Source organism: Heterocephalus glaber, unplaced genomic scaffold (genome assembly GCF_053883595.1).
Source record: "Heterocephalus glaber isolate CG9 unplaced genomic scaffold, H.glaber_assembly_v1.0 deba00001781, whole genome shotgun sequence".
NCBI classification, from domain to species: Eukaryota; Metazoa; Chordata; class Mammalia; order Rodentia; family Bathyergidae; genus Heterocephalus; species Heterocephalus glaber.
The window spans coordinates 632,833-645,327 of record NW_028258467.1 but is presented as its reverse complement, the minus strand read 5'-3'; the positions used below and the strand labels follow the sequence as shown (position 1 = coordinate 645,327).

Here is a 12,495-nt window from a genome sequence, read left to right as displayed (position 1 = left end):
GAGGGGGAAAGAAAGGCACTTTATTAAGAAGCTTTGGCAAGGCCCTGCCAAGAGGAGCCCATCCTGGGGCTCCTGGACAGGCTGGAAGCAGCCCTGCCTGGGGCACATAAATACATCTTCTCAAGCCACGGGCGTCGCCCCTGGGAGGCCATCAATACCAGCTCGACAGCTGAGGGGGTAGGGCTGGGAGGCTGGGACTTAGGGTGCCAGAGAAGGGAAAGAGTGGGACAGGCCGAGGAGCACTGAGCTCCCTGAGGATCAGAGACCAGCCCTCCTCCGCAGGCTCCAATCAACCAGATAGATGCCCTGGAGCCGGCCTATGTAAGTAACCTTGGGCTACTACCAAGAAAGGGACCCTCTGGCCGGGGCGCCAGGCCCTGGCCCCAGCTAGAAGTGCTTCTGGCTTCAGCCAATGAAAAGGCAGCCCCAGTCAAATACTGTACACGCTTGGCCAGTAAGTGGTGATCTCTAGGCAGAACTCATCTGGTCTTGGCCAATGAAACTTGGGTGATCAGAGAGCTCCAAAACTCCGCCAATGGGGAGAGAGTCGCCAGTTAAGGAAGCACCAGGCGGGCCTCGATCAATAGGATGGGGGACTTCCCACCTGAGCGTTGCTCCAACTGAGGAACGGCTGCTGGAGCCTGAGCCAATCAGACACAACTTCCTGCCAAGGCGGGGCGGGGCAGGGGGGGTCTCCCGTGCCCAGGTCGCACGGAAGATGTCGGGGTCGCAGATCGCAGGGTGGCAAGCAACGCTGCTAAGCCAGGGAAAGCTGCAGCCGTGGCAGGGCCAACCCCCTACAGGGTGGGCGCTCCCACCCTTCCCTGCTCGCCTGCCGCCTCCCGGCTCTTCTTGCGTGGCGGCTTCTGGATAGGGGTCTTCTTCCGAGGAGTCTCGGGCGCAGGCATGTTAGTCACTGCCTTCTCGGGCCCTATGGCTTCAGGCGCTGGGGACACGCGGGGCGGTGAGGCTGGTGGCATGGAGCGCTTGGCCTTCTGCGGTGGCGCCGGCTTCTCCCGAGGACCTTGTGTGCCGGAGGCTGCCTCGCCCCGGCCCAGGCTGCGAGTCTTGTCGCGCAGCTCCGCCGCCAACATGGAGGCGGCCTCGGGCGCGCTGCGCGGAGGACCACCGGCGTCCGTGGGCTCCGAGAGACCAGGGCCGCGGCCTCGCGCTGGGGCCCGGGGCGGTGAGGGCGCGACGAGGGCTGGTACCTCCTCAGCCAGCCCGGGGGCCCGCGGCGTCGTGTCGCGGGCCCGGGGGCTACCGGGCTCCTCTGGTCGCGCCGACGTGTCGCTAGGTGTCCGTTTCCTCTTGCTGGGGCTGGGTGCAGACTCAGGGACCGGAGGCGATGGTGAGGTAGCGGCGCCATGCTTGCCGTGGATCCAAGACACCTTGGGCTTGGTAGCGGGGTCAGGTGGCGGCGGCTTCCTGCGTTCAGGCGATGGCGACAACGACAAACCTCCAGCCTCGCCCCGGGCCCGGGCCAGCCGGGCCTCTCGCCGGGCAACGCGTGCGTACAACACTCCGCCGGGTCCCTCCACGCTGGACGCCGACCGCTCGCTGTCAGAGGACGCAGGGAGTGGAGATGCCTCCTCCGCGGACACCGGGGTAGTCAAGGGCACCTCTGCAGCAGTGGGAGCCTCTGAGTCCCGGCTTTCGGCTGCCGCCTCTAACAAGGAAAGAGTCAGCTTCAGGTCCAACCTCCAGGCTCAAATCCTCACCTTCCCTCTTCCTCTACCTGGGCCCAGGCTGTCACTGTTGCCCTGGGCACATTCACAGCATCCATAACTTAGAGCCCCGAGGTGTGCGGCTGACAGGTGGGGAGTGAGGGGCACTTTTTTAGAGCTGAAGTCTAGCCTTGGCCTGACCTTTTACCCATTCTCTACCACATCCTCAGGTGCCACCATCATCAAGTTTGACCCTCCAACATTCCCCAAGTGCCTTCCATTATCCTTTTTTAAGAACCAATGCTTCTGAGGCTCAGAGGTTAGTCCCCTGGCTGAGGTCACCCAGTGGGGTGGTGAAGGGAAAAAAGAGGCCAGCATTTCAGCCATTCAGGCTTCTTTCTGTTTGAGAGCCCAAGGCTGCAGGCAAAGGTGCACCTTAATGCCCTCTGAATCCCCCTCTTGCTGCCTCTGCCAGGTCCACAAACCCACGCCTACTCAGGCCCACAACTCTGCCTGATTTCATCCAAAAGTGCAGTTGGCCCATGACTAGTGACAGGAGAGCTCACGCATTTCCCCACACCTCCCAGCGCATGGTGAAACAGCTGTACTGAGTCTAGCTCTGCAGCCGCTCTGTGACTAACATCCATATAACAGCATCACCATCTTACTTCCCATCCTGTGTGCTCCCACCTCTAGCACAGAGATTGTGACTTGGGAACATTTCACAGGACTGAAGGCTTGCCCAAGCCAGGTCATACTCACCCTCATGGGGAACGCAGTACACAGGGCCTTCATCTGTAGTATCAAAGGAGGAGAAAGAGGCCCGGGAGGACCAAGATGGTGAAGGCTGCTCCAGCCCTGAGGGTGGTTCCAGGAAGCTGCAGTTGAGTGTGTTGTCCAGGTCGTGATGGGCCACTGGAGGAGGAGTGAGCCAGGGTCCCTGCCTTGCCCCAGCCTCTGCCCTCATTGGCCAAATGTACAAGGAATGATCAAGACCAACCCTACCTCAAGACTGCAAGTGGGACAAGAAATTCAACAGGTAGAGTGACACTAGACCAGGTCTGGAGAACAGGTAGCAGTGAACCCAATAAAGAAAGAGGGTTAGGTGCAGCCAGAGCTGAAAAAGGATTGGGCTGAAGGGTTGAGGAAAGGTCAGAAAGAGATCCCTAGAGAGGACATTTGGCTGGGACCCAGGATCTCCATGCCATATTTAAGATCCTGCCTTATGGGACCTGGGAGCCTTGGAGCACTTTTGAGCGAAACTATACGCTTAAGGCTTAAGGCTGCTCTTTGGCTCTGCCCATCTTAGCAGCCTGCACCCTGCACCCTGCCGTGGCCTCCAAGGATCCCAAACCTGGCTGGTTGGTCTCCACAGAAGGGATGTGGGGCCCAGCTTCCACATCTATGTCCACACCTGCCATGCTGCTGGGTGAACCAAAGGGTTTTCTCAGCCATACCCTTTACCTCCCAAGTCTGAACCTCTTTACCCTCACCCCAATCTTCAGAAACAAGTAGAAAAGAGGGAATCAAGAGTCCATTCTGGTTGGGTGTCAGCACACACAGGAGGAACATGGCCCCCACCCCAGGGGTCCTTGGGCGGGGAGTGAAGAACCAGCCTGTCAGCATTTCCAGGAAGGGCTCAGGGCACTGCTAAGGATCCACTGAGCTAAATCCCTGACCCAGGATCCAAGCAGGAGGTGGTCTTCCCCTTGAGGCCAGAGTATTCCCTCCAACGTGTGCCCACGCATTCCCCTGCATCTTTGCACCAAGCCGTATAGTACAGCCTTACAGCCTGGGGGCCTAGAGATCCAAATATCATCTACCCTGATGTAATCACTCAGGACCCATGCCTCCCACACATTCACCTATATCTAGCCACACACCTATGACTCCTGCCTTCCCCTAAGTCCTGATCATAGCAATATTCCCGTTCTTTCTCTCTGGTCAAACCTCCTCACACACCTACGCACATCAAACCTCAAAATTCTCCCACTTCTACACGAAGCCCTGGACTCCTTCACTCCCGTTTCCCAGAAGCCTTCTGCGCTGCCAGTGGGTGTTTCCCTCAGTGATCCCCATGAGTTCCACCTTACCTACGACTTTGGGTAACTTCTGCCTTCGCAGAGGGATCCGAGGCAGCTTCATGCTGATGCGGCTGAAGCGCCCACACAGGCGTTGTGGAGCCTTCTTCCTTCCCAGCGAGAGCTCCCTGCGGGGGCAGGGCCTGAGCGAGGGGGCGGGGCGCGGACCCGGCCTGGGGGCGGTTCGAGCTCGGCGGGACCCCAAACACTGGAAGGAGTAGGGCCAAGCCCAGGGGCGGGGCCTGGGCCGAGAGAGCGTTTATCCTGGACCACGCGGAGAACCCGGAGAACCGGAGTGGTGTCGGGCCTCACCGGCGGGCGGGATCCTTGCCGCGGCAGGCGCAGCAGCAGCCGAGTAGCGAGAGGAGCAGGCCGAGGAGCAGGGCGAGCAGAGCGCCCGCGCCCATCACGCCCTTGCGCTGGTTGGTTTCTGCGGGGAAGGAGGGGAACAACCAGGTCAGCGCAGTTCCCACGCCTCCTGCATTCCCTAAACCCATGTTCTCTCGCCCACTCACCCAGGTGGCAGGCACCGGTGACCGGGTCGCAGGAGTCCTCGTGGCAGCTGCAGGCCTGGGCGCAGTCCACGCCGTGGTGCCCGGGCGGACACGTCATGTTACAGCTGCGGGGATACCGGGTCAGCGCAGGCAGTCTCAGGACCCCGAAATATCGCCTTCCCTGGTTCCGGCTCCCTAGCTCCATTCTCTAGGGACTGAAGCCCACCCCCGCCAGCGGGTGGACACACACTGGATGACCAGTGTTTTGCAAACAAGTAGGAGCACAGTCTGCAGTTGTCTGCAGCCAGGCTGCAGTCCCTTTTCTGGGGAATGACTCGTGTATGGGTGGAGAGGGCTGCAGGACCAGACCCTTGACTGTAAATGGAGGTCCCTGCTGGCTCTGCACCAGGGTCACCTCAGGAGCCCACCGACCACAGGTTGAGCAAATCATCAGATCCAGGTCCAGGGGCAGGCTCCAAAGTGCTCGTGGTCAATCTCTATCTGGAGTAAGGGACCAAGGCTGAGTTGACAGCCTAGCCCTGGATCCAGCCTCGTAGGACCCTGAGATCTGGCTGGAATTCCTGGTTTGTGGTACAGGGAGTCTGAGTCTCAGGGAACTCACTGGGGTCCGTGGACACCGGGGCTGCACAGGCAGCGCCCCGACTGGAAGTCACAGTGGCCGCTGCCGCAGTCAGCGCACACAAAGGCGCAGTCCTCGCCGTAAGTGCCATTGCTGCACTTGGTTTCACACCTTGGAACAAGGGGAGGGGACTTCAGCAGAAGTGGAGGTGAACAGACTCAGCCCACAGAACCCTCCGAAAAGTCCTGGGGGGCTGCGTGTCTGGGCCGAGGTTGGCATCGGCTGCTCACCGGTCGCCGATCCAGCCTGCGTTGCAGCGAGTACACTTTCCGGTGACATGGTTGCAGGCGTGCCCGTCGCGGCAGGGCGGGCAGCGGTAGCCGCAGCCATCGCCGTAGAAGCCCGTGGCACATGGCTGGTCGCACTTGGTTCCATTCCAGCCGGGCTCGCATGTCAGGCAGCGGCCCTCGGCTACAGTGCACGGCTGCTGGCCCTTGCACTGGCCGCACCTAGGGAAAGGTCAGGAAGCAAGGCGGGACCCAGACTCGTCCCCCTCCGCTCCCATGGGTGGCTGTCCTCCCTCCTCCTCCCCAGGGATCCTGAGCTTACCGGCGGCGACAGCCCAGGCCATAGAAGCCGGCAGGACAAGGCTCGCGACAGTACTTGCCGCGGTAGCCCGGCTCGCAGGCGCACGTCCCATCCACCGGGTGGCAGCGGCCGCGGAAGCAGTGGCAGTAACGATCGCAGCGCGCGCCAAACATGCCCTCTCGGCACTGGCAGCGGCCGCTCTGCTGCTCGCAGGGCGACGAGTTGCAGGCGCACTGATTGTTGCAACTGCGGCCCCACCACCCTGCCTGGCACAGGCAGGCGCCCGTTTGCGGGTCGCAGCGCGACGTGGCGCTGCAGTAGCATGCTCTAGCACACTGTGCGCCCCACCACCCAGGCTCGCAGCGACACGCGCCGCTCCGCGGGTGGCACGTGCCATGCTGGCACTGGCACGCATGCTCGCAGCGCTCGCCCCAGCGCTGTGAGTGGCACGTACACTGGCCCGTCACGTCCTCACACTGCCCGTGGGGATGGCAGCTACACCGCTCTTTGCAGTCGGGGCCCCAGAACTGGCGCGGGCACTCTGCAGGGAGGAGAGGGTGGGAGGCTCCGTTTTCTGCGTGGGCGGCCGTCTCGCACCCCATCTCCTGCCTCAGAGTATCCGCCTCCCAAGGCCATCCAGTCTCGAGATCAGGCCTCACCCCATCCCCAGCCCTCTCTCTTGCTCTCCAGTTTCCCTGCCCCGCTGCCCAGTGTCGGCTCCCCCCCGCCCCCCGGCTCACTAGTGTCGCAGTTGGCACCGAAGTAGCCGTGGCGGCAGCGGCACTCTCCGGGCCGCACGCACACCTCGTTCTCTGAGCACGTGGAGTTGCCTTCGCACACAGCTGTGGACAAGACAGATCCAGATGGAGCTGCCAAGGGTGTTTTCTCCTCCTCCGCCCCCCACTCCCGCCCTGACCCCTGGGGCACCCTACTCACCGATCACACACTCGTCCCCCTGCTGTCTCCAGCCAATGCAGCATGTGGGCACTTGGGAGCTGGGAGCAGAAGGAGGATGGCAGAGACTGACCCCCCTTCCCACCCCCTCTGGAAGGCCAGTCTGCACCGTCTGGGGCTCCTCCCTCTCACCCGCCTCTGCTATACCTCCCTGAGTCCTGCCCTAGGGAGGTGGTTACCGCCGCCCTGCCTGTAGTAGGTTCAGGAGACTCAAGATGCAGATCAAAAGACATAAAGTCCAGCACTCAGGCAGTGGGCACCAGAGGGAAGAGGACACATCAGAAACAACTAACCTCCAAGAACTTCCCAGCCCTCCCATCCCAACTACTCCTTGGTGCCCTCCTCCCCAGCCACTAGGCCTGTAAAAAGGGGCCCTAGGAGTCCCAGAAGAGCAACAATGACTTAGAGGGTAGGGTGAGATCCCTGGGCCTTGAGCAATTGCTGAAAGAGGTTTAGAGCATCTCTCAGGATGGGGGACCTGACCAGATGGGTGTCAGGGATCTAAATATGACATGCCAGAGTGTCTCTCTGGTCCACCAGGACCAGCTGAACTAGAGAGACACTAGGGTGGACAAGTGGGTGTGGGCACAAGGAAGAGCCCACTTGGCAGAGGGGGCTCCTGCAGGGTGGCTGAGTGAGGCTTGCACCTCTGTTAGGGGTGGAGCAGGTACATGGGGAGTCCATGCGGATAAAGAAAGTAAAATCTTGAAGGGCCTAGGACAGCAGGGGAAGACTTAGTATAGGGGATACCTGTTGTATTCATGTTTAATTTTATTTGGCTTTACAAAGTAAAGATATTTTTTGGCGATTCTGGGGATCAAATCCAAGTCTTGAACTGTACCACTGTGCTACACCCCAAAGCCCTAGGTGGTAATTTCTAACTGCAGGATCCCAGGGTTTTAAAGGCTGGAGTGTGCCCACATTTGGGGTAGGGGGCAGAAGGAGCTGAAAGGGACAGCCATTAAAGCTGCATGTTATGGTTTATATCTAGATGCCCCCCCCAAGCCTTATGCCTCATAAGTGGGGCTTTTGGGAAGTGACTGGATCATGAGTATGTGATACCGGATTAGTCCACCTATGGGTTTACAGCTGGGTGAAGCCTGGTGAGAAGAGATGGGTCACTGTGGGCTGGAAGAGTGTACATATACATCCTTCCTTCTCCCTTAATGTTGCTTTCTGCCTGCCTTGCCATGAGGTCTTTCTCCTCTGCCATGCCACCCTGCCTTGGAGCCAGCTGCCTATGGACTAAAATCTCTACAAACTGTGAGCTAAAATAAAACTTTCCTCTTTTAACTTGTGGGTGTTGGGTATTTTGTCCCAGCAACAAGAAAGTACTTAAGACTCTGCAGGTTCCCAGAGTCCCATTAGACCTAAAAGAATGTTCTAGAGGAATATAGCAACCATTCACACTTTAGAGAAAAGGAGTATGCATCTTCTGAAGCATCCAAATCTAAAACCAGGATGTGGTGGTGGGAGGAGTTGGGAGGGATCCTGAAGACCCTGGTGGGGTGGGACAGACTAAAGGGAAAAGCTGTGACTGCCCCACACCATGCCCTGCATACCTGCCCAGACTGCAGAAGATGCAGTACATTTCCCAGCCCATGATAAAGGCCACAACCTGAATAGGGCTCTGAGGCCCCAGGGGAGCCTCTTTCCCACTGAAAGAGCTTGGTATCCTTCAGACCAAAGTTAGGACCTGGAGAGAAAGACCCATTAAATCCCAAACTGGGGGAATAAGCCTAGCATATTTTCCACAAATAAAATTAGAAACCACAGATAGGAACACAGAATAAGCCTGGATTTTCCTGTTCCCCTTGTTTCCATTCATCTAGCCCTGACCCATGGGCTCCAAGGAACTCATCTACAGGAAGACCAGATTCCATCAGCCCATTACTTTCCCTTGGCACCCTAGTCTCTGGATGGAGAGCATACCCAAATGTCCCTCCTACAAGCAGCCTTGTTATGTGGCCTGCTGGGGAGGCCTCTGCCCTGGGCAGCTTGGTATATGGCTCAGTGGCTATAAGCCAGGTTTTAGAGCCACATTCAACTGGGTTGATGACTAGGTCTGCCACTACTGGATGACCTCAGGCATGGAGTTTCACCTCTCTGAGCTGCAGGCTCCCTAGCTATAGAACAGGGCCCATGGGTTTGGAAGGAGGATTAAGAGCCCCAAGGTATATGCAGTGTTTGGCATGTGCTAAGAGCTCCACCATGGCTGTGGTTTACATCACTGTCTGCTCTCCAGTTCATGATGACCCTAGGACTTCTGAGCATAGTCCCAGGAAGCCCAAGTACAGTCAGTCATTACCCCACCACAGTGGGCACCCAGGTCTCACTGCAGCAGAGCTAACAGCCACCAGCAGGACATAGCCCATTTCTGTTCACTAAGAACAAGTTTTTCATTCAAGAAATGGCTAGCACAGCAGGCCAGGCAAACCCACAAACTCAAGATCTTATGAAGGTGAGACAGCAAAAGATAGCTGGGGGTGGTGCAGGTCCCACATTTGCTTTGTAAGTGGAGTGAGACCTTGGAGAGCCAAGGCACAGCAGCAAGCTCAATGTGCTGCAGGCTGTCCCTAGAGATTTTTTTCTTTTTTTTTTTTTTTTGGTACCGGGGATGGAACTTGGCACCCTACACTTTTGAGGCAGGCACCAGGACCACTGAGCTAAATCCCCACCCCGAGATTTTTTTTTTCTTGAGGTCTTACTAAATTGCTAAGTTGCCCAGGCTGGGCTTGCATTTGAGCTCATTCTGCCTCAGCCTCTCAGGGTACTGGGATCATAGGCTGATGCCACCATGCCTGGCTCCCCATAAAGATCTTATATCACTGTGATGTAAACCTGCTTTGATTTTTCCAATCTTAGACCCCCTTTTTGTACCTGAGCTTGACACTCACCTGTTCTGTCTCTCTCAAATCCATGGAAAGGAGTTTCTCTGCATGCAGTGCCCTGACTTGTGACCTCACACTTGTCTAGCCCTTCTGCCCCCAGAACCTTTCTCCTTTGGTTTTTGTCCTCATCCTCAATCTCTCTTTTCCTCTGTTCTGTCTACACTGGCTCCTTCAAGAAACTCACAAGGTCCCATCCTCACAGTGTCTTGGGATCCTCCAGGGGGCACCTCTCCCTCAATGGCAGACTTACAAATCCAACTGCCCCCTGGACAATCACCTCAGGGAGAACTCATGGGAATCTCATACTCAACTTACCTAAAACTGAACTCTTGACGACCTCTGTACCCCAAGTCTTCTCCATCTCAGATCACCCCTGTCCTTTCATGACCCAGGAAGCATCAGACTCCTTTCTCATACCCACAACAGATCCACCAAGAGAAATACACCTGTTTTCTCTTCCAAACCACATCTAGAGTGCAGCCAAGTCTCCCTTACTTTGCACCAGCCTCCAGAAGCCACCTTTGATCTCTATGGTGTCTCCCGACTTCCCAGCTGCCTCTCAGTGCATCTGCCACTTGCAGCCAACTCTGATCAGATCCCACCCCTCCTCTGTGCAAAACCCCCTGGGTTTCAACTGCCTCAGACAAGAAGGCCAAGGCCTCACAACAGGAGCAGACTCCTTGCGGACTGCCCAGCCTTGCTCCCAGGTTGTTTTCCACTATTGCCCTCCTGGGCTCTGCACAGCCCAGGGCTCCTTACTGTGCTGCCAATGTGCCCTCTGGATTTGGAGCCTTGCCCCAGACACCCACATGGCTCCCTCCTCCTGTCTTGCAGGCCTGGGCACACTCACCACCTTCTCAGTGGGTCTCCCCAGGTCACCCTAAAGGACCCCCCTACTCAATGCCTCCTTCCTGCTTCTTCCCCCTCCCTCCTTTCAGTGCTGGGGATCAAACCTAGGGTCTCATGAATGCTAGGCAAATACTCTACCACTGAGCCACTCCCAGCTTCCTAGGCCCAGCTCTTGCTAGAAGTCCAGACCCACTTCCTTCGTTTTCTGGGGTATATGTCTGCCCCACCAAAGGCACAAGGCTGGCACAGGGGCATTGGTCTCTACTGTTGTGTTCCTGCACTGACACAGGCCTGGCACACAGTAGATACATAGGAATTTTTTTTTTTTTTTTTGTGCTGGGGATCGAACTCGGGATCTTGCACTTGTGAGGCAGGCGGTGGAATCACTGAGCTAAATCCCCAGCCCGATACATAGGATTTTACCAGGTGAGTTCCTGGACCTCTGTGTCTTGAGTGACTGTCCTTCCCCTGAACCACATCATCACAGTAATCTCCCCTAAGCCCCTTGAGGTGGGTTCCATCATCAACTCCATTGTTCAGAAGTGGAGACAGGCCCAGAAAGGTTAAGGATTTGCTGAAGTTCACACAGCTGGGCAAGACTGGCACCAGAATCTGAACAAAAACTCCGGCCCTTGGTTACAGAAACAGTTGGACTCCTGAGGAGGGCTCGCTGCTAGTAGCCTGGACTCCAAGGGCTCTCCTGCTCCAGCTCCTGACCGCTCCATCCTGCCACTGGATCCCCATCCCTGGACCGGGCCCCGTTAGGGGAGGAGGATTGGGTCGGGCAGACAGAGCAGGACGGCGACCGAGCCCTCCCCCTCTCCAGGCACGGCCCGCCCGCCCCTGCCGCCGCTGCATTCCTGGGGCAGCCAGAGAGGCGGCAGCGGCGGCGGCGTCGATGCGAAGCAGATGCCAGGCTGGGCCGCCCTCACCCGGGAGGCGGAGCTCGCAGCGGGGAGGGGTCTGCGCGCTTCGGACCCGAGTTCCGAAACCCAGCGCGACTGCCTAGTTGCCCCTCGTCTATGGCGACCCCCGACGACAACTTGGGCTAGGCCTTCAACCCTGCGCCCCAAGGGGACCAGCCCAGAGTCCCATGGCTGCCTCTCCAGCTGCCCGCAGTGCGGCGCCCCCCACCCTCTGTACCGCCAGGACGCCCCCACACGCCAGCTCCTAGCCCGCCCACAGAGGTGCCCTTGACCTCCCCGTGGCCTCAGACCAGCCAACTCCGCGTCCCTTGACGCCCGCGCCCATTTCTGGCGTCCTATGCTCGGTTCTTCGCCCTCAGAGCAAGCTCCGGGGTCCGCTGCCTTCCTGTCAGGCCTGTCCGCTAACTGTCGCATACCAACTTCCCCAGACGGATCCTCGTGGCGCCCCACTTTCTGCGCTGCTTCTCCATGCACTCAGTACCGCCACCCTCCGCGAGGCGCCAAGAGTCTCCACGTCCTCCCATCCCCGCGCCGGTCATTGTCCTTTCGACTCTGGTTTCTGGTTCACTCTAAGAGCTGGGTCTTCAAAGCTCTTACTTTGGTCACCATCTTCCCTCTACCCCTGCCCGCTCTTTCTAAAACAAATCTGACCTTCCAAATTTCGCCTGCCCAAAGACCTCCCTGGCTCCTGCCTCTCGAGAGCTCTGCCTCTTCTCCCTTGGACCCTCCTCCACACTCCCACTCCAGCCTAAACTACTAATGCTCCAGGCCTTTGCATATGATGTTCCTTCTGCTTGAAACGCCCTTCCTCGGCTTCTCCCTGCGGCCTCCACAGTCCAATCCAAGGGTCCCTTTACAGGTCTTTCCTGAAGTCTTGGACACCATGTGTCACCCCTCCCCTCCCCGGGAGCTCCAATCACTCCGTTATCCCTCCAGGTGACTTCTGGTCAAAGGTATCCTAGGATGCACCTTTGTGGCCAGGGGCCCAGGATCGGCCTGGAACGGAGCCGGCGTCGGCGAGGGCGGCCAAAGGGCCCCCTGCATGTAGCGTAGGGAGGTTCCGGGCGCCCCCACCCGTGCCGGGCGTTGCCACCCCATGCCCTGGAGCGGCCCGCTAGCTCCGTCCCCTCCCCCCGCCAGGCCCTGCTCCTACCCGGGCGCGCGGCACACGTTTCGGCCGCGCGGGTTCAGCTCCTGGAGCGTCGCGGGGCCGGGCAGCAGCCAGAGCAGCAGGAGTAGCCAGAACGGCAGCGGCGGATCCCCGGATCCCCGGCGCCGCGCCGGCCCGGCCCCCCGGGGCCCTGCGCCCTCCATGCGGCGCGGGGCAGGCGCGGGTGGGCGCGGGCGCGGGTGCGGCCGCAGCGAGAGCAGCCGGAAGCGGAGTGCGAGGCCGGGCGGGGGGCGGCAGGAGGGGCGCCGGGCCGGGCAGGAAATTCCACATCGGCTCCCTGATCCGGGGCCAGCA

General features: G+C 58.9%; 1 protein-coding gene across 1 annotated transcript; it reads right to left on the bottom strand.

The window, feature by feature from the left end:
• On the bottom strand, nt 1-12,495 carry Scarf2 (scavenger receptor class F member 2). Its single transcript, XM_004874873.4, has 11 exons — nt 12,184-12,495; nt 6,347-6,405; nt 6,151-6,252; nt 5,432-5,951; nt 5,113-5,331; nt 4,865-4,993; nt 4,264-4,367; nt 4,061-4,178; nt 3,761-3,876; nt 2,430-2,582; nt 1-1,669 (listed from the first exon to the last, which is right to left on the bottom strand). Exons 1-11 carry the CDS (start codon nt 12,342-12,344, stop codon nt 798-800), a joined length of 2,553 nt encoding a protein of 850 aa, XP_004874930.2. The 5' UTR covers nt 12,345-12,495; the 3' UTR covers nt 1-797.

Coding starts and splice junctions, on each gene's coding strand:
- Scarf2 (XM_004874873.4), bottom strand. CDS start 12,344: ATGGAGGGCGCAGGGCCCCGGGGGGCCGGGCCGGCGCGGCGCCGGGGA. Junction 5,952..6,150: donor CGGTGCCAACTGCGACACTA/GTGAGCCGGGGG, acceptor TCCTCCCTGCAG/AGTGCCCGCGCCAGTTCTGG. Junction 4,179..4,263: donor CACCGGTGCCTGCCACCTGG/GTGAGTGGGCGA, acceptor CCTTCCCCGCAG/AAACCAACCAGCGCAAGGGC.